This window comes from Durio zibethinus, chromosome 10 (genome assembly GCF_047325235.1).
Source record: "Durio zibethinus cultivar Kanyao isolate XHJ-2024 chromosome 10, ASM4732523v1, whole genome shotgun sequence".
Lineage (NCBI taxonomy): Eukaryota > Viridiplantae > Streptophyta > Magnoliopsida > Malvales > Malvaceae > Durio > Durio zibethinus.
In genome coordinates this window covers 2,251,701-2,276,842 of record NC_143171.1, presented here as the reverse complement: position 1 = coordinate 2,276,842, position 25,142 = coordinate 2,251,701, and the positions used below count along the sequence as shown (strand labels likewise).

Sequence of the window (25,142 nt, the reverse complement as noted above, 5' to 3'; positions counted from 1 at the left end):
AGGATTATTTAATGTATTTTTAGTTAAAAATTCTTTAAATAATTGATTAGGATTAAATAATTTTTAAAAAAAAATATATAACAAAATTATTTAAGATGTTTTTTAATCAAAAATATTTTAAATAATTCTTTTAAAAAAATAAAATAAAATTATTTAAGATATTTTTGTCGAAAAATATTTTTAAAAAAATTCTCTTTCAAGTTCCAAATGAATGGAAGAAAAAAAGACTTTTTTAAGGTTTTTTTTGTAGAAATCTTTAAAAAGTTTTTAACCAAAAACCAAATGGATGAAAAAAAAAAACTTTTTTAAGGTATTTTTTAACAAAAATATTTTAAAAAGGTATTCTCTTCCAAAAATTTCAAATGTTTCACACTATAAAAAATTTAGGCGAACAAGGGTGACTGTTATTGGAATGAGATTAGATTTTAAAATTGATATATATGTTAAGAAGATTATGATAATTATTTAAAAATTAAAATATGTAAATATTTTTCAATCAAACAAATAAATTTAAACACGAGATATATTAAAAATAAAAATAAAATTTTAAAGTATATTTTCTTAGGGATTATAATTTTTTTCAAAACCTAAAATTTTACAAATGAATAGTCCTCTTAACGAAATAGAAATCCCTTACTGACATGTCTCTGCTTACTAAAATGTTTATCCGAGATAAATTCTATTCAAATAGTTAGTTAGCAAAATGATCCCTAGGAATCTGTACCTGCACCTGCTAATGCCTTCATTCTGAGAAATATCAGCTACTCAGGATCCTTGAAAATCTGGGTGCTTGAGGCTTGAGGACATTCTTTATTTTTGTTGTTTACCAGGGATTTGTTTAATGCCATTTATTTAACTATTTTGACCAGAAGACAAACAAGTAATGATATTTTGAGAGCATGTTTGCAAAACTATCATATCTATTGACTATATGAAGTAGTAGCGGAATCATACATTTTTTCAATTGAATCTTTGCCGCTGCTCAAGAAGTTGTACAGTACTCTAATCATGGAAAGGGAATGATATGATTATGCATAAAACATTGTCCTAAGCGGCCTCCTCAGTGGCTAAATAAGATAATAATGTTAGAGAAACAAGTTACATAAAAAGGGTATTTAGGGGAGGCTCCAGCAATCTCCTAGTTTACTTCTTCCTCTTCTTTGGAGGCTGGAGGGACTCATCTTCATCATCCTCCTCTTCATCTTCATTTTCAACTCCTTCAACATCTTCCTCATCCTCTTCTCCACCATCATCTTCCTCATCTTCATCTTCATCCTCGTCATCATCATCCTCTTCATCCTCTGGGTCTTCACCATCCTCTTCATCATCTTCTTCTTCCCCATTCTCTTCTGCCCCACCTGCTCCACCTCCTGGTCCCCTCTTTGGATTGTTCTTGTTGCCATTAGGATTGTTGCCATATTCCCCACCTTCAGAAGAGAGCTCCTCTTCACCTTCACCAAAGTCACCATCCCCGTCATTGTCATCTTCCTCGTCATCTTCATTGCCATCTTCCCCATCAGCATCTTCTGGCTGAGGCTGGTCTTGTGCATGGTCTCCCTTGACTCTGGGTTTGTCAGTCAGCAGCAACCCAAAGGAGTTCTAAAACCAATGTCAAAAGGATGTTTTCAGAGAACAGGTTGAGCAGAAACTACATAAGCCATAACACTTGAAGATTTTTTTGAAGCGACAAACAAAATGTTAGTATCATCACGATACAGATAGCCAAAGGCTCTTTGTTGCAAAATAATTATCACTTGCAGATTTCAAAACTGAGACTGCATAACCAACCATTAAAACTAGTGCTTTGATTTAAAGAATTGTACTCAGCTTCCTTTACAGGCTAAGAAAAACAGTGTCATGCATGGGATCCTATCCTATGTGCTAACGAATATGAGAAGCTTCATGAAAACTATAAACTTTCATACTTTAAAGAATCCTGTTATCTTCCAGCAATATGTACAGAAAAGAATAAGCATCAAACCTAGTAGGCATCTTGGAACAGAGACGTTCTTCTTTACTCAAAGTGAGGGACAGCAACATTGAATATTTTTTTCCTGTTTCCTGATGCTTAGAACCAAATGACATGACAACCAAACTTGGGTGGCAGTGGAATATGCTCCCACTGCACACTGAAAATGAAATATGCTACCTTCCCTTGGGTAAAGAAGGAATGAAACTTCTCCATATTTTGTCCCTTTCCCAAGTCAAATCCTATTGTTTTAACAGTCTACAAGAATAAAATCTCCAAAGAGCTTGGCTGTCTGCGTCTCATACCCTGATCTCGTAAGAATTTTTCCACCAAACCTTATGTGGTGATGGTGGTGGTACGGTACCCCATATATATGATTACTAAATCATCCAAATAAATAAAGACAATCATAGTTTCAGTTTCAGACACGGGTAACTCAAAAGAAACTTCAGAAATATTACTACATTAAAAGTGTGACGTGTCATGTTATGGTTTTACAAGGATATTATCAGAGGAATATTCGATTCCCCAACAAGAAGCCTGACTTTTTGTGTTTAAAACAATACACGACGAAAAGATATGGACATATAAATTTTATATTATTTTCCACGTGCGACATGTCCGAAACCCAAACTCAAAAGTCTCAAGCTACCCCCAAAAACGACCATAGTTAATGTTTTTCTCTTCCTCCCACAATCGCTTAAGTTAGCAAAAGACACCAATAGGGAAATGGCATGAGTTAGACAACCCAGTCCCCAACTACCCCAAAAGGAAATCCATTAGGAATCCGAGGTCCCCCCAAAAACAAAAACAAAAAAGAACTAGGGTCCCCAACAACAACGGCGCATCTTTAGCATGAAAGTAGTGCAAAACAAATAAGAAAATGCAAAACTGTTCTTTGGTGGAATCAATCCTCTAACAAGAAAACCATGAACAAGAAACAGGCGAGTAGGCCAATGACGAAAAAGAACATTCCTCAAACAAGAAGGCCTTCAACGGCGCATTTTAGCACTGATCTAAAGCAAAACCGAGAAACCCACAGCAAAAAAATAGCATAAAAATTAAAGAAAAAGGTAAAACTAAAAAAAAAAAAAAAGGAGGAAAGCATAAGATAACCAATAAAAAGCGCGAAAAAGAGGGTTTTATGGCGCAAGATAGTATGGAAGGCAGAAACTATAAAAGGGACAAAATTTAAAAAGTATTAAAAAAGCAAAGCTAAGTTTTGTACGGTTAGTGTTACCAGAGCTAAAAGGTGGGTTTTGACCAGAGCCGACAAGAACATGGTAGCCAGAGTCTCACCGGCGGATGTTAGTGCGGCGGAACTAACCGTAACTGCCTTTGAACCGTGATCAGCCTCCATTTTCACGGCCAAGGATAATTCAAAAAAGATATCTGTATATTAAAAAAAAAAAGGGTAACCTGCACAGAAAAGAAGCTGTATCGTTAGATCTGTATTGGAGCTATGTCAGCCGTTCGATCTGTTACTTTGTTTGTACATAGTATAGTACGAAACATAGCAAAAAAAGAAAAACAAATTTTCAAAAATTATGACAATAAAAAAGTTGAAATAAATAGAAATAGCGAGAGTTTTACTAAAAAGAAATTAAAAATAATTATAGAAAATAAAAAAAAATTATAAAAAGCTTTTTAGAGAAAAAGACAATAAAGCACTTTCAGCTACGAGCAAGGCTCGCCGGCCGAAGTGGTTTTTTCGTAAAAAGATGTTATTTTTCAAGGCGAAATCGCTGTAACTACAGAGAATTAAAGTTAAAAAAGAGTCGAAAACGTTAGGAAATGTGGAATTTGAAGAGAAAAGAGGCGAAGAAGAAGAAGAAGAAAAAGAAGAAGGGAAATTAAAGGAAGGAAACGTACCGGGAAACGGAGATCAGAGCGAAGAGAGCGTGGATCTGAGGATTTGAAGGACTAAAAGCAAAGGGAACGAGCAAAAGGAGAGGCGTTCATTGTGGACCGTCCGATCGTGATCAATGAGACCTGAGAGGGAGAAAAAAGATATAGGGAGAATAATCACGCAGAAGCAAGCGGGAGAAGAGAGAGAGAGAGAGAGTACTGGGGAGTGACTGCCCGTAATTTTCCCCAGCGGGGCATCGGGCAGCATGGGAAGCGTTGTCAGTTGTCAAGTAGAAAGATTGTTGAGTTCGGGCTGACCGCGCGTGCAAGTAAGGACTAGTGATATTAGGGTGGGGTAAGGTAATATTATTTAATTAATTTAATTGTTTTTTTGGCCCTTTTTAGCTGTTGTTTAATTAATAAAAATAGTTTTTTCTCTTAAACTCTCACACGTGTCCTTTCCTTTGTTTCTTCGTTCTTTAAAACTAACTTCAAAAGTTAACAAAAACGATAGAAGAAAAAAGATTTAGTTTTTTTTTTTTTTTATTACCTTTGGCTTGTTTCTCTTTATGTTCTTTTCCAAAAATTCTTTAAACACTCAATTATTGAAAAGAAAAGTTATGGTTCAAGATTAAGTAATTTCAGTACGTTTATATTAGAATTTTTAATATAAAATACATATAAATTTGTACTATAAAACTTTAGATTTTTTAACATTTAATAAATTTTAACATTTCATCTTAAAATCTCAATTAAAAATTTTTAATTTTTAACTGTTGATCGTTCTCTCTCTCGTAACATTTTTGTTACGAACCTTAAGATTATTTGATAACATTTTCTTTTAATTTTGAAAAATGTACTCATTCAATTGTTATTTTTCGTAAAATTTCGTTAACATATAAAAAAAGAATATAAATATTAAAATTTGAATTTGATATCGATTAAATATTATTTTTTAAAAATAATTATATGAACGAACCATTTTAACCAAATGATTTTTCACCCCAATTGCGTGATTAGAATATAGATTAAAGCACAATAGAGATGATCTTTTGACTACTTTAGGATGTGTGGGATATTTTTTAAATGTAAATAATAATAATAATAATTTATCAACTTGTGAGAGATTAGTTTATTCCAACTCATTATTGGAGTCAGGGCAAACATGTATTATCATCGTATATGCTTAAATGATAAGGAATTTAGGAACAAGATTTATTCAGCATTTTGAGTGGCAGCAAAAAAAAAAAAAAAAAAATCTATTTGATAAAATATGTTCTCTTGAGTGGGTGGGGTAGGCTTGGCTGAAAATGATGATTGGGCTTGGAAAAGACTTCAAAGTAACCAATCAATGGCCAATATTTGGGCTCAAAATTGGGCCCAATGTTGGTTTTGAGAACATGGTACAAGATAAAACGGATTAAGAAGCCCAAATTTAACCCAATTATGATGTCGTACCTTTAACCAATTAAGCCTGTTAGACTCATTTTAATGTCCAAACATTAAAATAAAAATTTTTCCCATTAATATAAGGCAACGGATAAACAGAGATATTTTGATCATTTTTATTTACTTACATTCTAATATCTATGTTAATTTGACCACCTCAATAACCTAGGCTAGAACATGTGGAGGTTGATTTGTCATGTCCTAAATTGATAGTCAATAATCAATTCAACTTGGATCTATGAGACCAACTCTAGTTTGTTAAGATTGACTTGGAGCAATTTAGATCTAAAATTCCTCGTTAGATAAGTATAAGTAATATTATCTAGATAATTTTAAAATATTAAAAATTCATTTACTTTTAAGTCTTTATTTCATTATTTTTTATTTTATTTTTAAATCAATATTTGATTTGAGTATCGAAATATAAATATTAAAATTATTTTTTATTTTTATTGTTAATTATTTTTTTTTTTTATCTTTTCAAAACAACTAGCACAAACAAAGCCCATCTATGAAAGCTTTTTTTTTAATTTAATATTAATTATACAATTAAAGATTAACTTTTTCTTCTTTCAAAAAAATTTTTTTAATAAATAAACTCTTAATCTCTAAATCTCTAAACCTCAAATTTTAATAGTTGAGATCTCCTTTTAGAGACGAAATGTTCCTCGTGTAACCAAAAAGGTCAGATTCCCACCAAAAAAAAAAAAGTAAAACCCCCCCCCCCCCCCCCCACGCCTGCCAAGTCAGTCAAGATCAACATCGTCGGATTTTTGCATTAAACAGGCCTAGCTACATTTCTTGCCCTCACACCATAGGAGACGAACCTAGCTAGCTATCTATCTAGGCCCATATTCATTGCAAAAGACGGCTGCAATAATTTTTCCTTTTATCTTTTACTAGACTTCCAATGATTGAATATGGTAACAAACATCCCATCAAAATTATTCCGATAATTTAAAATATAAAAAAATAATATAAAAATAACATAATTTAAAATTTTAATAATTATTATATATAAATTTAATAAAATAAAAAATATTTTATATTTTTATAATAATAAAAATTATAATATATAATTTAAAAAATAATACGAATATATAAATTTTAATATTTTATATCATATAAATAAATTACAAAATTTAATCAAAATCATAGTTTCTTGCGATGTTTGAACCCCATATCGTGCTTTGCGTGTCCCGTTGCTTCCCACCAACAACATTCAGATTTAAAAAGGTAACTCTAAAGCCGAATTCTGCATGGTCTTTCCGCCCTCCGCTTTTCTACGTGTTTAGATAAGAAGCATTATGATAGAAGAAAAGGGGCTTTGTTTTCTTACAATTTGTTCTTAGTTTATTGAAGAAACTAACCTAAAAGAAAAAGTACTTCAAGAATAAAAAACAATCTACACTACATAAGTTAAAACTTTACACCTAATGTGGATGAGTGCGATCTGTTTTTAATTACTTACTATGGATTTTGTACTTTACTTTATGAAACCGTATCAAGTTTTATGTCTGATGAGAAAGCTAATCAAAAGGTTACGCGTTTGAATTTAAATTTAAATTTAATAAAGTTATATAAACATTTTAAAAAATAATCTTCAATATTAAGTATTTTATTTATTTTCAGACACTCATCTCTTTTATATTAAAAGAAGTTACGATTTTGTCTCGAACAACCTTTAATTAAAGTAAGTGTTTTTTCTCCTTAAAAGCAAATATTGTTTCTAATTCAAGTAGGAATTTTATGTTTTGCTTTAAACTTGGAATACATGCATGAAAATGAGATGCATTTTAAATTTTTCGTACAATTATTTAAAACAAATATTTTCCAACTTTTGTCTCGATAATATTATTTTAAATTAATATATAAATTACAACGTGCGTACAATTAAAATAAACAATCTTTAATTAATGATATATTTTAAGTGTGTGTGTACAGGTGCGTGTCAATATGAATATTTATAGAGAAGAATTTGCATGGCATAAATTAAGTGAAAGAAGGATGTTGATTTTGAACCCAAATGAAAAAAAAAAAAAATTGAAGAAGGATGTTAATTTTAGTTGCTCTACCTCAGTAATTAAGTTATGGGTTAAATAAATAATTTCCATTAATAATACATAAATAAACATATAGGAAATGTTATCATCATTCCACAATAGAGTGTATTAATAATAAATTAAAAACAATGGTGCATGACATGAAGGATGGTTGAGAAGGTTGCAAAATCAAACATAAAATAAAGCATATGATATATTAGCATATTGAGTATGGCCAGCAGTGCCCATCAATTTCTTCAAATTGCATCCAAAACTATATATTATTATTATTATTAATAAACACTATGTATTAATCTAATACTTGATCTTTAATCGCACGCATTAACACCGGCACTAATTTCTCTCTAATCTTTTTTTTTTTTTATAACTAAATTTTCAAATCAAAGCAAATTGTACCTCGTCAACTAACAAAGATCATGCATACGAGAATAGTACCGATAAAAAACTATCAACATAATTTGAAATGAAAAATAATTTTTTTGTTTTTTTAATAAATTTTTTTGGATGTATCAAAATTATATATATATATATATATTTAACACCTAAAATTATTTTTTATATGTTTAAATTATTTTTCATAATTTACATGATTTAGCAGTAATAGTTATTGGTTAAGTTTCAATTTTAATTATTTTCCTTTTAAAGCAGCTAATAGGAAAACACCTCATTTTCAACCCAAAAAAAAAAAAAAGTTGCATTAGAAATGTGAGTTGAGAATCTAATATATATATAAATATATATATGTTATTCTAAGTTTTTTTTTTTTTTTGGAGGGTTGAATCTTCATAAAATTGTGACGCCAACGCAAGCCATCCATAGTGGCAACCCACTTTAGATTGCACTTGAGAATAATACCACAAATTTGAAATAGCAAAAAAGCAAAGTGCAATTGCGTGACGTTTTCTTCTCTTTGTTCAAACAATTAAACAGAGAATATGAAAAGGAAAATCACTAAGGAATCAGCCAACCATTGGATTGCACCACCCAACCATCATTGCTACTTTACACACACCATTGCCACCCACATCACTTAAATATACGTATTATTTAATAATAATAATTACTCATTTAAACTTGTCCTCTATTCAACCATTTCAATCTCAATTTCTTCCTACTAGCTTATCCATACTTGGTATATAATTAATTAGTTAATCTAGCCATGTCTTGTTATGTATGCTTGACCTATACTCCCTCTAATTGGCTCTAATTAAGCATTAATTAGTCCTCCAATAGGCTTGATCCAAGTTTTAAATAAGAGATTTTGAAGTTTGAAATATTTCAAAATTACTAAAAAAAAGTTTTTTTATTTAATTTTAATATTTAAATATACATTTGAAAAAAATTTAGGTTTATTTGAGTCGAATTTTAAGCAAGAAATTTTCAAAACCCATAAAACTTGGCTCGATCCGACCTTATATTTCTCAAATTTCAAGATAGCAATTAGAATTTTTTTTTTCATTAATTCTTATGTGTATATGTATATATAGGAAATGAAGAAGTTGTTGAAAAGCTTAATTTCTGCTATATCTAGCTAGTGCTGTTTTTGTAGTGTTGGTAATTATATGTAGTGCAAATGGAATCATTGGTATCCCAGCTAGCATAGAATGGCATTGAATGTCATTTCTAGAACTAATACCATGAAAAATGGGAGCAACAAAAGTAATTGGAATTTGGGACTTTGATATTTTTATCAACTCAGACATTACATATATAGATTTGGATAAAAGAAAAAGTGATTAATTCAAGTTCTCATGCATGAAGCTTCTTTTTTAAGTTATAAAATTGAAGTGGGTACTTTAGTTTAAAGTAATGCCCCTATGGCAACTTGCCTATTTTACAAACTTGTTTATCAATATGGCATAGATTCAGATTTTGCCTACTCTACTGCCTAACTTAAAGTATCTCATCCTTAATTTCTCATTATTTTTTTTTTCTCGAATTGAAATGGTGTAAATTTTTGTTCGTACTTATAATTTAATTTTGATTACAAAATCAGAAGTAACGCCTTTTCGATCATCTATCAAACCTCAGCATTCCATCTTTAATTTAAATTTGGAACTATTGAATTTTTTTTATAAAAATATTAGTCAAATTTAATGTAATAGGGTTAATTTTTTCTCTAATTCACAGCATTAAATTCTTATGAAAAAAAGTATAGGAAGATTTTATCTTTAAAAATTTTAAGAGTTTAATCAGCCAATTATCACCGATTTAAATTTCAATACGTATAATTAATTTTCTATCTTCAATTTACAATTTTTTTTAATTTAACAAAAAAATGTATACTATTAATTATTACTGATAATACCATTTTTTTTTATGTATATCAATTCCAATATAAGATTGTCTGTAAAGGATGTGCTTTTATATATAAAAGAAATATTTTTTTTTGAAATTAAATAATAAAATTATTAACAAAGTGTTTATAGGAAAATTTTGTCTAATCTAAACACTAACTTTTTGAACGATTTTTAAGGTTTTAATTTGATAAGAAATAGACAACGTTCTGATTTCAAATCCTGTTCATGTAAAAATGTTTCAACTTTCTCCATATGACTTGACATAAAAATGATGCAGATTCTACGAGCAAATAATGAAATTAAAAAATCTTTAAAAGGTTGAGACTTGACGCAATCAAACCAAAAGGATAAACAAGAACCAAATACTGGCATCAGAGTCAAGGTAGATTTGGTACTACAAAGATTTTATCTTTTTTTTCCCTAATTTAATATAAAATCTTAAAAATTTTTCGTATACGAGTATTTAATTAAATGATCGATATATATGTATTCTCGATTTTTTAAATAAGATTAAGTTTTTTTAAAATAAAAAAATTTAAAGCTTTTTATTAAAGTTTATGCATTAAAATTGAATAATTATGCAAATTGTTACCATCTTCTTATAATTATTTAAGTTTTTAAATATTTATTTTTATTTAATTAAATTTTTAAATGTTTACTTTTTTTAATTGAATTACAGATCGATGGTTTATTAATAAAAATTTAATTGAATAAAAATAAATATTTAAAATCCAATTAATTGTAATATATTATTTAATTTTAGTTTATAGTTAATTTTTTATACATGGACCTAAACTTTTCAAAAAAATTTTTACTCGTTTTATAGAATCTCAGTATTTCAAATAAACCCCAAAATAGTAATAAATTTTAATATTCTTTTTGTTTTTTCACAAATTCAATAAGTCAAAAACCAGAAGTACCCCACCCCGAATTGTCCAATCGAAAAGCCGTTACCATGCCACTGCCAAAAGAATAAAATCAAACAACACAAAAAGTTTAAAAGCCCTTTCCACGCGCCCTGATAGGCGGATTAACACACGCGTCCACTCCTTCCCCCGCGAAACACATTTTCACCCTCTTCCCCTCCCACGCTCTTAGCCAGCTCTTGAAGCTCACTCTCCTTCTTTATCAAGTATATCGACTTCCTAAAGGGTGAAGACAACAATTTCAAATGACGTAAGGCAACACGCGAGAAGGGCGTGTGTAGGTTTAGAGAGGAATGGTGCGTAGGATAAGAAGCCAACTGGTGCGCACATCAGGTATAGTGGAAAGATGGCAAGTATTTTTCAAAAAAATTTAATTAATAAATAAATTTTTTTTTAAATGTAAAAATTGTTGACTCGCTGTAGATCACGATAACACAAAGACAAATACAAAGTAATAATTAAAAAAAGAAAAATTATACGAAGAATACAAAATAGTATTATAGTAGTGGAAAATTAATTAAAAAAATTAAAAATAAATAAAAAATTGGGGAACAGGTTGAAGGGGTTGTATTAAGGTGTGGTGTTCTCTGTAGGATTGATGTTTGGGAATGATGGGACTGAGGGGTTTGGGATAGAAGAAGGAGCCTTTGCTTGTTGGATTTCAACTGGATTTTTTTTTTTGCTGCTTCTGCTTTTTGCTGTTTTTGTACCTCTAATTTTAGCGGGAAACTTGTCCTAACGACCCTTTAAACAAAAAGGTTGGTTTTTTCTTTTCTCTTTTCTTTTTTTTTTTTTGAAAAATTTGGTGGGTGTTTGGTTTCCGGGAAAGTTGGGGGAAACCAGCAGAAAAACATAATACTCAATAACTTTTTTTTTTGCTGGTTAAGTTGTTTAAACAAAGGGTTCTTTATTATTATTATTATTATTAGTATTGTTGTTATTTTTTGAATTAAAAGTTGTTTTGGAAATTTGAGCTCTCCCCTGTTAATTTTTATTTTTATCATAAGATGGAAATTAAAAAAAAAGTATTGAATTTTTTCTTCCTGGAGTTAGGAAAATGGATTTTCAGTTGAAACAAGTTATTGGCTAGCTTTTCTCTTTGATTAATTCTGGGTTTACCATTTAATTGTTAGCTATGCATCTTTTGCTTTCTTTTCTCTGGCTTGGATGAAATGCTCTTGGTCATTTTTTTTCTTTAGAATTGTTTGAAATTTGTTCAGAGGTGAAAACTGATGGAATAAATATTGATTAGAGTTGTAATGTTTTCTTTCATATTTGATTTGGGGATTTTTTTTTTTCTGAATTTGTTGCTATTGAATATCTCAAATAGATGTTCTGAAATCCACTTTATCCAGATTCATATGATTAATTTTTTTTGGTACTTGTGTTTCTTCTCCTCTGTTTTAGTGGACCTGTGGCTGTTTTAGTAGGACCTGCAATTGTTTCAGTGCCATCCAATGTGATTCTGAAGCAGAAGAAACTGTTTTTCTGCAAGTTTTGTTAAATGGTCTGTGCATATTAGGAAAGGTCCTATGGAAGAATATCTTGCTAGAGTTTTTATGGTAATGAAGAATTTTGGGAGTAGGATTAGGTCCACCATGAACACACTGAACAGTGAGCTCCAATAATGGCAATAGTTGACAGCTTAAGACTGAGTTGAATAGAGGAGAATGATATGAAAAGAGGGATGTCATGATTGGTGTTCAATCTTTTCTTACACTTGGATACAAATAATCTGTGTTTTCTGAGAAAGCACCAAATTGATTTTGCATCATTGGTTTCCCTTCAGTGGAATTATAAACAATATGGACTCGGGAAGTTAAAAAAGATGTCACTCTCCATCCTTTACTAACTATCCACTATAATCTATGACTTTGCATTGCTTTCACTGAGTGTTGCCGATGCCAATATCACCATAGATTTATCTTCCTTAACTGCTAAGCTTCTATAATGTCCGTATAGAAGAGTCCAACTGCAGTTTCATAGTATTAAGTATCTTCAAAGGTTTTTATGAAGTTACTTTACAGCAGCAGGTGTTGACAAAACTGAATTAGACTGGGGAGGAAAGGGGAACTTTAACTTTATAATAGCAAAAGTAGGTCAAAAGGGGGAAAACAGAAAGAAGAATAGATAAACCTGTATACGTGGATAATATATTGGCAGACAAGGAATGGTTATAAGGTAATAGGATTAGTTGCTTGCAGAAGTACAAGGATCGTGGTTGCTGAAGCTATTAAGTTGAAACTGAAAGATCAAGTTTTAGATTAGGACAATTCTTTTTCTTTCTATTTTTGGTATCGTTTACTCCTTCTCATTGTTTCTGACATTTAGGAACTGCATTTTACTTGTTTACTCTTGCATTAGTTTTCCTGAAATACAAGCCGATAAAAATTTTTAATGCAATGCTTGTTTGAGTGCCATGATAGGGGTAAGGAATTGACTGTTACTATTTTCTTTTTAAGATGTTTCTTCATATCTTTAACTACAATGGTGCATTGGAGAGGCTGATTCTACTCTCTTTGATGGTCACCTACCAAGTCCCTCATCCCGAATACTCATTCTATCTGTAACATGATGGGGCCATGCCCATGTAGCTTTGCTTGCAATTATAATGTTGAAAATTTACCCTCTCTCTCTCTCCCAGTTTTTGGTACGCAGATGGGTTTTGTTTTTAGTCAAAGCTGACAATATGCATTGACTTCAGCAGTATATCTAATGTTTTGAGTAAACAATCAGAGGGGAAAATTTTCCTTGATGGAAGCCTTGGTCCTTTTTATTTCTCTAATAAAACCAATAAAATGGTTACTTGTGATTTAAATCACGAATTATTTTTTAAAAATTTATTTTAAATGAGGTTTGTATTGGAAAAATGCCTCCCCTTTTTTGTGTAAGTAAATATTTGCAAGTAAATGGTATTGCCTAACAAAGCAAAGCATAAAATTTTCCATTGATTCGATTGTTTGTGCTGCAACTTTGTCAATTTAACTTTTATAATTATCTTCTCTGTTGCTTGTCACATATTTGCTATTATGCCTGTTCTTTTTACTCTTCTAGCTAAGTTTATACACATCCATGTCTTGTTTCCTTCCAGACTCTAAGCTCTCAAATGCCTTCAATATCAATTTGACTTGTACAAAGCCGCCTCCATTATCAGTTCAAGAAGCATGAACTCTCCATCCACCCAGTTTGTGCCTTCAAGAAGGATGGGTATCTATGCGCCTATCCACCAGATTGGCATGTGGGGAGAAAATTTTAAGAGTAATGGCAATCCATCTGCATCAGTGATTTTCGAAGTGGATAATAAGCTAGAGAACGAGGTGCAAAATTTGGAGATATCATTCTTTGTTAAATCACATTTATCTGATTTTGGAGATATGTAACCTTTGTTATTTGAATTTTCCAGTCTGAGACTGCTTCACATGAAATGCTAGCACCTTCTAACAAGCATGACCAAGAAGCAACTAAACCTATTGATAAGGTACCTGTGAATTGCATGTGATGCTGATTATTTATTTCTTTTCTCACGCTAATGGATATAAATATTGTTCTGGATCATGCTATATGGTTTGTTGACAGATTCTCCTTTGGAATTTGAAAAAGATGGTACTGCTTTCAGTTCTAGATTTCTAGGTTCTATTCCTTTTGATCGTTTCTGCCATCCTTTGCAGATTCTTTATCTTGCAAACAAACAAGTTCTTGTTTTTCCAACTTAGATTGCTATTGTAGTTTTTACCTTTTTTCTTCACTCTGAATCATATTTGGTGTGTGCCCGTTTGTCTTTCCTGAAAGAGTAGTGGATCCCAGTGTTTACAAGACTAGCAGTTCTGAAATGTGGTCAATGCGTGGAAGCTATTAATTTTTTTAAGATGAGTCTTGGAAATGCAATTATGGTTTTTTTTTTTTTTTTCATTAGTTCACGCTAATGGCATTATTATCAGATTTTTTTTTTTTAATTTTCTAATATTAGCAAGTAGATATTTTTATTTTCTGCTAGCTAATGAGGCCTTCTCTTTTGTTAATTTCTATGCTTGTATGCAACTGTGTAGCTCAATAATGATCAACTTCTTCAAATAACATGCCCATTATCTGAACAATCTAATTTAAATGGAAAAATATGTGTCCTCAAAGCAGTTCCATTCTTTGGCTGCTAAATTCATAGGGAAAGTGTCATGTTAATTGTTGTAAGTTTGTTGATGATCTGTTTACGTTAAATAGGGGTCTAATCTGCTTTGTGCATTTTACCTTTAATATCTATAGATACAAAGACGTCTTGCACAAAACCGTGAGGCTGCTCGTAAAAGCCGTTTGCGGAAAAAGGTAAGGTGGATATGGATTTGCAGTGAAACAGATGGCCAGAAGGCCACATGCAAACTTTTGTAATAACTTGATTTGGCATTGCCTTCCAGGCATATGTTCAACAGTTAGAAAATAGTCGAGTAAAGTTGATTAAGTTGGAGCAAGAGCTTGAACAAACGAGGCAACAGGTTTGAAGAAGATTAATATCATATCTATTTTTGTTTTATTTTTTGTCATTTTAAAAATGTTTAAAGCAACCTATGCAATAAAACTTTTACAGCAGGGTCTTTATATGGGTGGTGGATTAGAAGGTGGTCATCTTGGATTTTCTGAAGCAGTAAACCCAGGTTTGTTTGTCAAAATACTGGCAGTTATCATTATTACTTTTGAACTTTGGGTTGTTGAAACTCTATAAAATATTTTAGTTGTCCATCTGACATTTCAAAATGTATGAATGCTTGTAATTTGAACTTACGATTCATGTCTTATTTAGTTATTTCTACTATTATGTGATTAGATTGATGTTGCACCTTCAGATTAAGTGTTAAATGTTTTTCCTGAAATAAAGGATGGATTTAATATTTGCAAAGTATTACACCCTTGCACCTTAGTGAAACCTGTAGAATAATGCTTCAAAAGAAACGACATTAGCTGGGCATACCTTGTCTTCGGAGAAAAGCTATTTAAATTTTTTCTTGAATGCAGCTCACTTTATTTCCTCACAAGTAAAAATACTCAACAAATTAAACTTTGTTCATTGGAAGTTATAAGTTTTCCTAGAGAAGTTACATGTTGTTTATAAAAGACCTTAACTTCTTTTAGCAGTTAATTTTTCACCTCTGGAGGGAAGCTGCTTAGCATTTCTCAAGCCCACTTTTCTGTTTTTGATAAATTGTAGCTGTCTTTTATCTCTTCATGAGTGGTTAGTTTTTTCACAGATGTCGATTTCACACCTTATGAGAAAAAGGTCATCTTTTGCTTTCTTTTGCTACCTCCTTTCGCAGTTACTTGAAGATTATACAGCTTATTGTATGAATAAGTTATCAGAAACTTCGCTTATTTGATTGAATCTGAACTACATTCTTTATTTGTGTGCTATAAGGGCATTTTGATGCCGTCGATATTCATAGCCGGTGTATAATTGTCAGACCACCTTGAAATTTTTATGGTATGATATAAAGCTTCATTGGCAACTCTATGACGTGTTAAATGCAATCTTTCTGCAATAATTCCCTTTGGTGTCTTTTTCTTCTCATTGCAAAGTTAATTTTCATTCTTTAATGCTTTCAAATCTCAATGATATGAGGATTCTGCAGGGATTGCTGCATTTGAGATGGAATACGGACATTGGATTGAAGAACAAAACAGACAAATATGTGAACTGAGGAATGCTTTGAATGCCCATATAAGTGATATAGAGCTTCGCATACTTGTGGATGGTGGCATGAGCCACTATTTTGAACTTTTCCGAATGAAATCAACTGCTGCAAAGGCTGATGTTTTCTATGTGATGTCTGGTATGTGGAAAACATCAGCAGAGCGATTTTTTTCATGGATTGGAGGGTTTAGGCCTTCAGAACTTCTTAAGGTGATGCATAATTTAGTTTAATTAACTGCAGATCATGCTTTCCTTTTATAGGCCTTTTGTTAAATGAATGAGTCTTATTTTCATTGGAATTGGTCCAAGCTCTATTGTTAAATGTAGAATAATATTTTTTTTCTTGTGACTATATGTTGAATACAGGTGCTCGTGCCTCAGCTGGACCCCTTGACAGACCAACAAATCTTGGAAGTTTGTAACCTGAAACAATCATGTCAGCAAGCTGAAGATGCCCTTTCGCAAGGTATGGAGAAACTCCAGGAAACCGTGTCTGCAACTGTAGCAGCTGGTCAACTGGGCGAAGGAAGTTACATTCCTCAGGTGGCTACTGCAATGGAGAAGTTAGAAGCTCTAGTCAGCTTTGTGAACCAGGTAATAATTGCATCATCCCATGGCGCCACACATGGGTTTATTCCAAGAACTTTCATATTAGTATTTTTCTCCTAGTTTGCTCTTCTTTTAATAGTCCATATATTTTACCCATCAATTGGTTCTTTTGCATTTTAAAATAATATTTTTCTATATGCAGGCTGACCACCTTCGCCAGGAAACGCTACAGCAGATGTCTCGCATTCTAACAACACGCCAGGCGGCTCGAGGGTTACTTGCTTTGGGAGAATACTTTCAACGTCTTCGGGCTTTGAGTACACTATGGGCTACCCGTCCTCGTGAACCTGCCTAGCCATACAGTAGAAGATCCTACATGCATGTTGGTAGATGATCACTGCAAGAACTGTGTTCCTGCATACAGAGATGCCTTTTGGTAAATCATATCATTAAAAATATAAGTAGCATCAATTTATGTTGCGACATTTTTTGAAGCAGCTGGTCAGAAAACTGAGATCTGAGATGTACATATGATCACTAGTTATTTTACCTAGGGGAAGGTTGTGATTAAATCAATTTTCAATGCTGTGTTGTACACCATATATACTCTTGAAATGATATATATATATATATATATTTATATATATACCAGTTGAAACTTTTATGTAAATTTCAATGTGTTGTTTCTGTATTATGAACATGGCCAATGCATAATTGTCAGAGTTTGTTGGTGTATTGGAACATTCATAGTTTGTCAACAAAGCTTCAATTGGTAGTAATTCATTGGTTCATAAAGTACTTCCAATCTGACAAGCAAAATGTTTTGTTTTCACTGTAGTGCTTGTTTGCAGGTTCATGGCCAAGGATTCTCTGCAGCGGTTCCGCGGCGTCAGCGCCTAGGATAGACGGTACGGCCAGGCTTGTAAAGTCGATGAATTGTGTAATTCTGTGTCAAATTTTTATCATCTTTTCTTGGCAATGCATTTGTGTATAGTGATTTTCTGAACACTATGGAACCCAAACTACACTGTCTAGTTTATCGAGAAAGAACATAATTGTATCAAACATCCAAATACAAAGCAATATAGTTATTATTATTATTATTATTATTATCATAAAGGGAAGATCATGCTGGATTTTGATGCCAAAGGATCGAGATTTTACATAATGGTTTTTGCTCTTGATATGATTAACGCTCACAACTTTGACGTTGCATAATCCAAAGCATCAACAAGAAAATCTGCACAAACACAAAAATAACAGGTAACTATATCGTGCCAAATAAGGATTTAAGAAGGATTGGAAAACCAGATCATTGTCTGTCGCGATTAAGTTATGCAATCGGATAGCAGAAGAGAAAGAAAAGTACCCGCATCATCTTTGGTAAAACACATTGGTGGCTTTATTCTGAAAACGTTTCCATGTAGTCCACCTTTCCCAAGTAGGACTCCAAGTTCTTCAATCAGAAAAGAGAATGTTTAGCATAAATTTAGAAGATAAAGTATCAGAAAAAACATTTCTTTACATATTTTTGATTCAAGAGTCGTGCCATGATACCTCTCATTTTCTCAAATAGGATGGCAGTTTCTGCCTTGGCTGGTGTCTTCTCCTTCCTGTCAGTAACAAGTTCTACACCCACCATTAAGCCCCTACCTCTCACATCTCCAATGACTGAAAAAAAATGGGAAATTAGTAAATATGAGCATTTGATTCATTTAAAAGCACTAATTTGAGACATTATGAAGAACATGGACAAATTTTAACATAATTTATAAGTCCTAGATGCAATTTTTTAAACTACAAATGACCATTTTAATCTATCTATAAACTTTAATGACCAAAGACAAGGAGAATTCCTAGCGTTCAGGAATCGAATAGTTTGCTCTTAAATGAAATTCAAAATTGCAAAATACTAATGGTTTATGAAAAAAATGCATGGGCAAGTTAAATACTATATTTAGAAAAGATACACTAAAAATGCAAAAGGGCTCTTATAAGTGCCAAATTGTAGAAGAATTACTATCATGTCTGTCCTGTAAAGATCTCAAGCGTCCAATCAAGTGAGAACCAACATCAGCACAATGTGTTTGACGCTTCTCCTTGTCCAGAACTCTAAGCACTGCAAGTCCACCAGCAGAACATACAGGATTCCCACCAAAAGTGTTAAACTGAATTTTTTGAGCCATAACATTTGCTATTTCTGGTGTTGTCACCACCGCTCCTAATGGTAATCCATTACCGATACCCTGACAAATACAATACATAAAATGTTACAGGATGCTACCATTTCTAATAGTAATACTAATAGATAGCTAAACTAAATGAAACTTATTTTAATAGAGAAAGAGGAGAAGAGCAGAGAGGAAGGCAGAGGCTCATAACAAATAAGGATATAATTTTACGTACCAATGTTCCAAGAATTTAAAATAAGCTACAAAGTTTGATGATTAAAGACCTTTGCCATGGTAACTATGTCAGGAATGACACCTTGAGTCTCAAAACCCCAATAATGGCTCCCTGTGCGACCAAATCCAGTTTGCACTTCGTCCGCAATGCAGACACCACCAGCCTTGCGTACAATGTCATAAACCTGTTTCAAATATCCTGGGGCAAGCTCAACTGCTCCTCCAGCTCCCTAATGTTAATTAAAATTTGAAAATTTTAGTATCCAGTTTTATAGTGATAAAAACATTAAAAAAGCACCTGAAGAAGACAACTGTCCATTTAACCTGAAAGGTTTCTGCTATAAATCCAGCAACTTTGCCTGAAGTGCCATAATCAATGTGATCTTGTACATCTTTGGCGTAACGAGTAGCATCAGAGCCAAAGACTCCACGGAAAGGATCAGGATTTACAACATGATGGATTTCACCCTGCAAAGTGCCCATGATAACATTCGGAAATCAGCAGTTTAGTTTGAATGATAGTATCTGACAGAGAGCTATTATATGGATGCAAAGGGAATTTATAATCATTGCACAGCTAAAATTGTTAAAATGAAGTGTGAGACATGTGCACCTTGGAAACTAAGGTTACATATCCCCTTTTTACATAAATACTGTTTGGTCTTTTATGAGTGCTAGTCCCAAGGAAACCACAAAAAATGAACCACATTAGAAAAAATTCAAATTGTATTGTACTTTTAGAATAAGCATAAACTTCAGGGTTGGAGGGATGTGTTGTTCATCTACAACAGCACCTTTTAGTCCTTTAATTTCTCAAGAATAGAAGGGAATACTGTCATTTAACTCTAATATTTTAAATGATCTGCAGCAAAGATCCCCGATATCGATTGAATATTTCAATTCCTTGATCTTTTATGAAAGATGGTTTTGGCAATGTTAGTTAAGTGGACAAAAGGTATCTACAAATGTACCCACCTAGATGCCTTTATGGAAGCAAGAAGGAGCTTGCTTTTTTTTCTGGCAAAAGAGTTTTAGAAGTAGTAGCTTGCATCAAACTGTCTAAAAAGATATAGACAATATCTAATACTAGTTATTTTTGTTTCAAAAAGAAAAGATCTTTTGCTTGAAGCCATAAAACTACAATATCAGCTCCAAACTTGGCATAGTCTGATCAAAATTTCTAGTCAATTTTGATATTAAAAGAATAGTCTTAGGAAGCCTTTAGGTACATTGTTGATGAAAAGTACAGGACACAAATTATTCTAATACCATGTTTAGTAGTTACTTGGAGAGGAGGAAAAGATGACTCCTAAGATGGGATTATTCAATAGTCAATCCTACTAAAAAAAAGATTATTCCAATCTCATGGGATAAGATTGTGAGCTGAATAGCCACCAATAAAAATTGTTTCAATGTTTCCTATTACCCATAAAATAGTGAGTTTTCCTTAAAAGAAGGCATTTAGTATTCAATTATAAAAAAAAGGCAATGTTGACCAGAGGCAGAAGTTATTCTCCTAATCATACTTGCATCAAACAGATCACTTGAATACAGTCCAAAATTATTCTCCTAGCAACCGGAGTTGGTATCAAAGCAGGTTTTGCTTGTGTGTTTTGTGTGCAGGTTGCTAGATCGCAGTCGAGGATATGGCATCCCAGAGCGATGTTGCTAGCTAACAACCAAAGGCCCAAGAGCAAAGCCATGGAAGGGGGAAGAAGGCTAGTTCAAGAGACATCTGGTCTACCATGGACATGAGGCTGGCCAAGGTGGAGGTGACAATGGTTGATGTAAGGGGCAAGCTTGACGAGATGGAGGCTCGTTTTGAGGATATGGACTCTAGGGAGGAGGTGCTCAAAGGCGAGATGCAAGCTGCCCTGAATGAGACAATCGACATGCTCACCCAAAGGAATGAAGCCTTAGAGGCCATGATAGAGACCATGCGCAAGGAGTTTGAGAAGCAGCTCACTGCTTGCAAGACAACCATTGGGAATGGCGTGATTGCTGGTAATCCAAAGTCTCGTGTGGAGATCCCCAAGCCTAAGGAGTTCAAGGGGACTAGAGCTACAAAGGAAGTGGACAACTTTCTATGGAGGATGGAACAGTACTTTTGAGCCATAAGCATTCATGATGATGCCACTAAGGTAAGCACTGCTTCCATGTATTTTATTGATGTCGCCTTATCGTTGTGGAGGCGCAGGTGTGATGATGTTAGGCGTGGGGGCGCCATGATTGGAACCTGGGATGCGTTCCAAAAGGAGTTCAGAGAGCAATTTTACCTAGAGTATACCAATGATGAGGCGCAGAAAAAATTATGCCGGCTTACTCAGCAAGGGGACATAAGGGAGTATGTCCAAAAGTTCTCTGAATTGATGCTTCAGATTTCATATTTGAGCGAAGTCAAGGGTCCATTTGCTTTCATGGATAGGCTCAAGCCATGGGTGAAGCATGAGCTACAAAGGCGGGAAGTTCGTGATCTGGCCAAGGCCGTGACTATAGCTGAGTCCTTGGTGGAGTTTAGGCCACAAAACAAATTTGAGTCTTCCAAGCCCAAGGGGAAGGGCAAGGACAAGAGGGACCAAGAGAGACAATCCAAAGGAAAGGATTGTGATTGGCAGTCCAAGGATGGGAACCAAGACCGTTCGGAAAAAAATGGCTAGGGGAAGCCACCAGTAGAGAAGTGGAAGGTTAAAAGGAACCGGGAGTCAATCTTATGCTACCTATGTGGAGAAGGCCTCAACTATAAATAAAGGGTCGCCCCACCCTCATTTGTACATCATCAGACACACTTGTTTCAATAATCCACAGAGCATATTCCAGCATTCTATTGTGTTCTCTAACTTACATATTCCAACTTTTCTTGTTCTTGTTTACCCGCACACTAGCTGCAAAGGCTGAACTTAGGCATACGAAGTTAATTCCAATTCCTAAGCTCGCACAAATTTAGGCTTAAGTCCAGAGCTCGTGACAGTAGGCTAAGGCGTCAAAGAGGACAATACCTCACAAGAGTGTGAACAGTGACAGTTAGGTTGTGAACAGGACACTGTATGAGTCCATGCTTGAGTCCTGAAGCCGCACGAGCCTGGAGGTTAAGTCTTAGCTCGTGACAAGTGGTATTAGAGTAGGCCCTAGACCATTCGACCCACACCAAACGCCTCAAGGGAGGTAGGCAGGGTGGCTAGCCTTCATGACGAAGGCATCATGAGGTTGGGTGTGGGAGAATGTCATGCCAAGCGCTCCAAGAAAGAGTAGGCAGGATACTCCAATCCTACATCGAACATGAAAGGGGGTCACCAGGGTATAAAAGGGTTCACATCACCCTCTTCTTGTGAGGCACAAGGGGGTCACCGAGATATAAAAGGGTATAAAAGGGTTCACACCACCCTTTCCTTGTGAGGTGCCTTTTGTGAAACAAAACCGTGAGGTCAGAGGGACCAGAGCGAATAATATCTTACAAAGGTGTAAACTGTGACAGTTAGGTTGATCTGGGGATCTTAGAGCCGCATGAGCCTGGAGGTTAAGTTTCGGCTTGTGACAAATGGTATTAGAGCAGTCCTTGGACCATTCGACCCATGCCAAATGTCACGGGCCGAAACTCAACCTTCAAACTCGTGCGGCTTCAGGACTCGGGCATGCATTCATCCGGCGTCCCCTAACGATTTTATCCCACATAAGGTGCCTCACAAGAAAAGGTGGTGTAAACCCTTTTTATACCCCAGTGACCCTCCCTTTCATGTCCGATGTGGGATTAGAGTATCCTGCCTACTCTTCCTTGGAGCGCTTTCTACAATTTCCATCGTGCCAACCCTACAATTCAACTTCATTTAGAGCTAACAAGCAATTGGAACAAAGGAATAGTGAACTTATCTAATGACTTAACAATATTGTACCAATTCAAGAAGCAAAAGTTAAAGAATAAGTTGAATGGCAGCTAAAACAGCAAATTTAGTTTTGAAGAGAAGTGCGTGATTTGAGTTGTGAACCAATTAACAATACCATGACATGTATATGAATTATCTAAGACACGATCAGTATACAAACCTCTGGTATTGGGTACTTCCATGTGCTTAGGGCAGTGAGTCCAAGAGTACTAGAACTTCCACCATGATATGCATTTCTCAAGGAAATCATACCAAGATTACTAGTGTATAGTCTGGCCATCAGCATTGCTAACTCATTCGCTTCACTCCCAGAATTGACAAAATAAACTACCTGCAGGGAAGGTTAATATTGTTAGGATATGATTTGGCAGAAAATATTAACATTCCTAAAACAATTATTTCCAAGGCATTAAGTGATCAATTAACCAAGCATTTCTTTTCCTGTTATTTTTGCAAGGAATACCATCAGCCAAACACTCTGTTTGTTCAATCAACAAAGCTATATTAACAAAAGTGGTTAAATTGATATTGCTCTACTTAAAATTAAGAAGAAACACATGAAAGAAAAGCATTTGTGATCATGCTTTAACTACTTGCATTTCGCTTTGATAAAGTTTATTACTACTATTAAGATAAAACAAAGAAAAGAACAAACAAACATATTTTAATTAAAAATGATCAAATCAGATGATTCAGAAAAAAAAACAGAAGGAAACATTAAAAATCTAGTGATTCTTCAACAGAATAGAAAACAAAATAAAAAATTAAATTGAAAAACTAAACTTTGGCTAAAGATTAAGATATCAACCTTGAGATTTCCAGGCATTTTGGAAGCCAAAGCTTCAGCAAAATCAGCAATGGCGTGATGGAGATAAACAGTGGTAGCATGCTGAAGGAGTTTGCTTTGCTCCATGATGGCGTTCAAAACCTCCGGATGGCAATGTCCACACGATACCGTTACGACCCCAGCAAATGCATCCAAATATCTCCTCCCGTTTTCATCAAACAAATATTGCATTTTCCCTTCAACAATATTCAACTGAACACAATTTTTTTAATAAATAAATAAATAAATAAATCATGAATATACAAAATAGAGAAATTATATAATCTGGAAAAAATGAAAAATTTTTACGGGCTTCTGGTAGTAGTAGAAGAGAGAAGGGCCCAAGAACTTCTTCCGCTTTTCAAGGATTTCATCGGCCGACGGTCCGTTGTACGGTTTGGGTTGGTAATCGAACGGTGGAAGCTGACGTGGCGCATCATCGGATGCTGCAGAAGAAGTAACCGTAGAGAAGGAACTGCAGGGAGATACTGTACGGTTACGAATAAAGTTTAATTTTGCTTTGGCTTCTTCTACGGTTCGTTTCCAGATTCTTCTCTGCAGCATCGCCATATCTTATCACAAAAGAAGAATTCGCAGATTCTTTCTTTTCAAAAACAAATATTTAGAGAAAATGAAGAGATTTATTTATGAAGTGATTGGAGTGCTATCGGATTGAATTTCTACAGTTTCACAGTTTTATTGGTAAAAATCATTGGAGTTTTGCGCCCGTTGTGGAATTTCCCGTTTTAAGCTTATCTTTTGGAAATGGTGGGACTGAGATGACACCAGATACAATAGATTCCAATTCCAACGCCAGACAAAAGATTCGATTCTTTGATTCAATTACAGATTTTTTTAATTATTAATCATACATTATGTGATTAAGTTTTTTCAAATTAGTAATTTTAGCAGCACATCAGATCAGTTAATATTGATTTGCTTCTTACCCCAAAAAAAAAAAAATTGATATTTTAATTTAATTAACTCTAATCACGCTGATTATCCCTTGCTTAGCAACGTAATTATTGGGTATTTTTGAGAATTTAGAGTTCTGATTAGGAATTTGGACTATGCGAAACCGTAATTGACATTTGTTTTTAAATTATTTTATTATTTTTTAAGTACTTAATATACTGATTAGGAAATAATAGAAATGGGTTCCAGCTGGCAACGATTAATTAAAGCTGAACAGGACAAAAATAAGTCGTGTATTAGGGTCACACTTACCATATCGCTTATCTGATGAGAATCTAAA

The 25,142-nt window shown here is 33.5% G+C and overlaps 3 protein-coding genes across 10 annotated transcripts; 1 reads left to right on the top strand and 2 right to left on the bottom strand.

The window, feature by feature from the left end:
• Positions 1-902: 902 nt before the first annotated feature.
• LOC111292220 (uncharacterized) lies at positions 903-4,092 on the bottom strand. Its single transcript, XM_022884476.2, has 3 exons — positions 3,842-4,092; positions 3,210-3,388; positions 903-1,599 (listed from the first exon to the last, which is right to left on the bottom strand). Exons 2-3 carry the CDS (start codon positions 3,327-3,329, stop codon positions 1,144-1,146), a joined length of 576 nt encoding a protein of 191 aa, XP_022740211.2. The 5' UTR covers positions 3,330-3,388; positions 3,842-4,092; the 3' UTR covers positions 903-1,143.
• A 7,004-nt stretch (positions 4,093-11,096) lies between these two features.
• LOC111293088 (transcription factor TGA1-like) lies at positions 11,097-20,917 on the top strand. Of its 8 annotated transcripts, none has more exons than XR_016345538.1 (11): positions 11,097-11,313; positions 13,647-13,872; positions 13,959-14,033; positions 14,813-14,872; positions 14,962-15,039; positions 15,132-15,198; positions 16,168-16,439; positions 16,596-16,823; positions 16,981-17,214; positions 17,630-17,686; positions 20,807-20,917. XR_016345538.1 is itself a non-coding variant. In XM_022885813.2 (9 exons), exons 2-9 carry the CDS (start codon positions 13,720-13,722, stop codon positions 17,131-17,133), a joined length of 1,083 nt encoding a protein of 360 aa, XP_022741548.2. In that variant the 5' UTR covers positions 11,097-11,313; positions 13,647-13,719; the 3' UTR covers positions 17,134-17,442. The 8 variants fall into 8 exon arrangements, 4 of the variants coding, with proteins under 4 accessions (XP_022741548.2, XP_022741546.2, XP_089622496.1 ...); XR_016345537.1 differs by having other exon boundaries at positions 17,617-17,686; XR_002690559.2 differs by lacking the exon at positions 20,807-20,917 and having other exon boundaries at positions 17,630-17,884.
• On the bottom strand, positions 17,792-24,986 carry AGT2 (alanine:glyoxylate aminotransferase 2). The gene is made up of 9 exons (XM_022885810.2): positions 24,197-24,986; positions 23,870-24,100; positions 23,222-23,392; positions 19,508-19,651; positions 19,234-19,413; positions 18,799-19,024; positions 18,336-18,449; positions 18,148-18,234; positions 17,792-18,018 (listed from the first exon to the last, which is right to left on the bottom strand). The coding sequence occupies exons 1-9, from the start codon at positions 24,455-24,457 to the stop codon at positions 17,975-17,977; spliced, it is 1,458 nt and encodes a 485-aa protein (XP_022741545.2). The 5' UTR covers positions 24,458-24,986; the 3' UTR covers positions 17,792-17,974.
• Between the last annotated feature and the right edge of the window lie 156 nt (positions 24,987-25,142).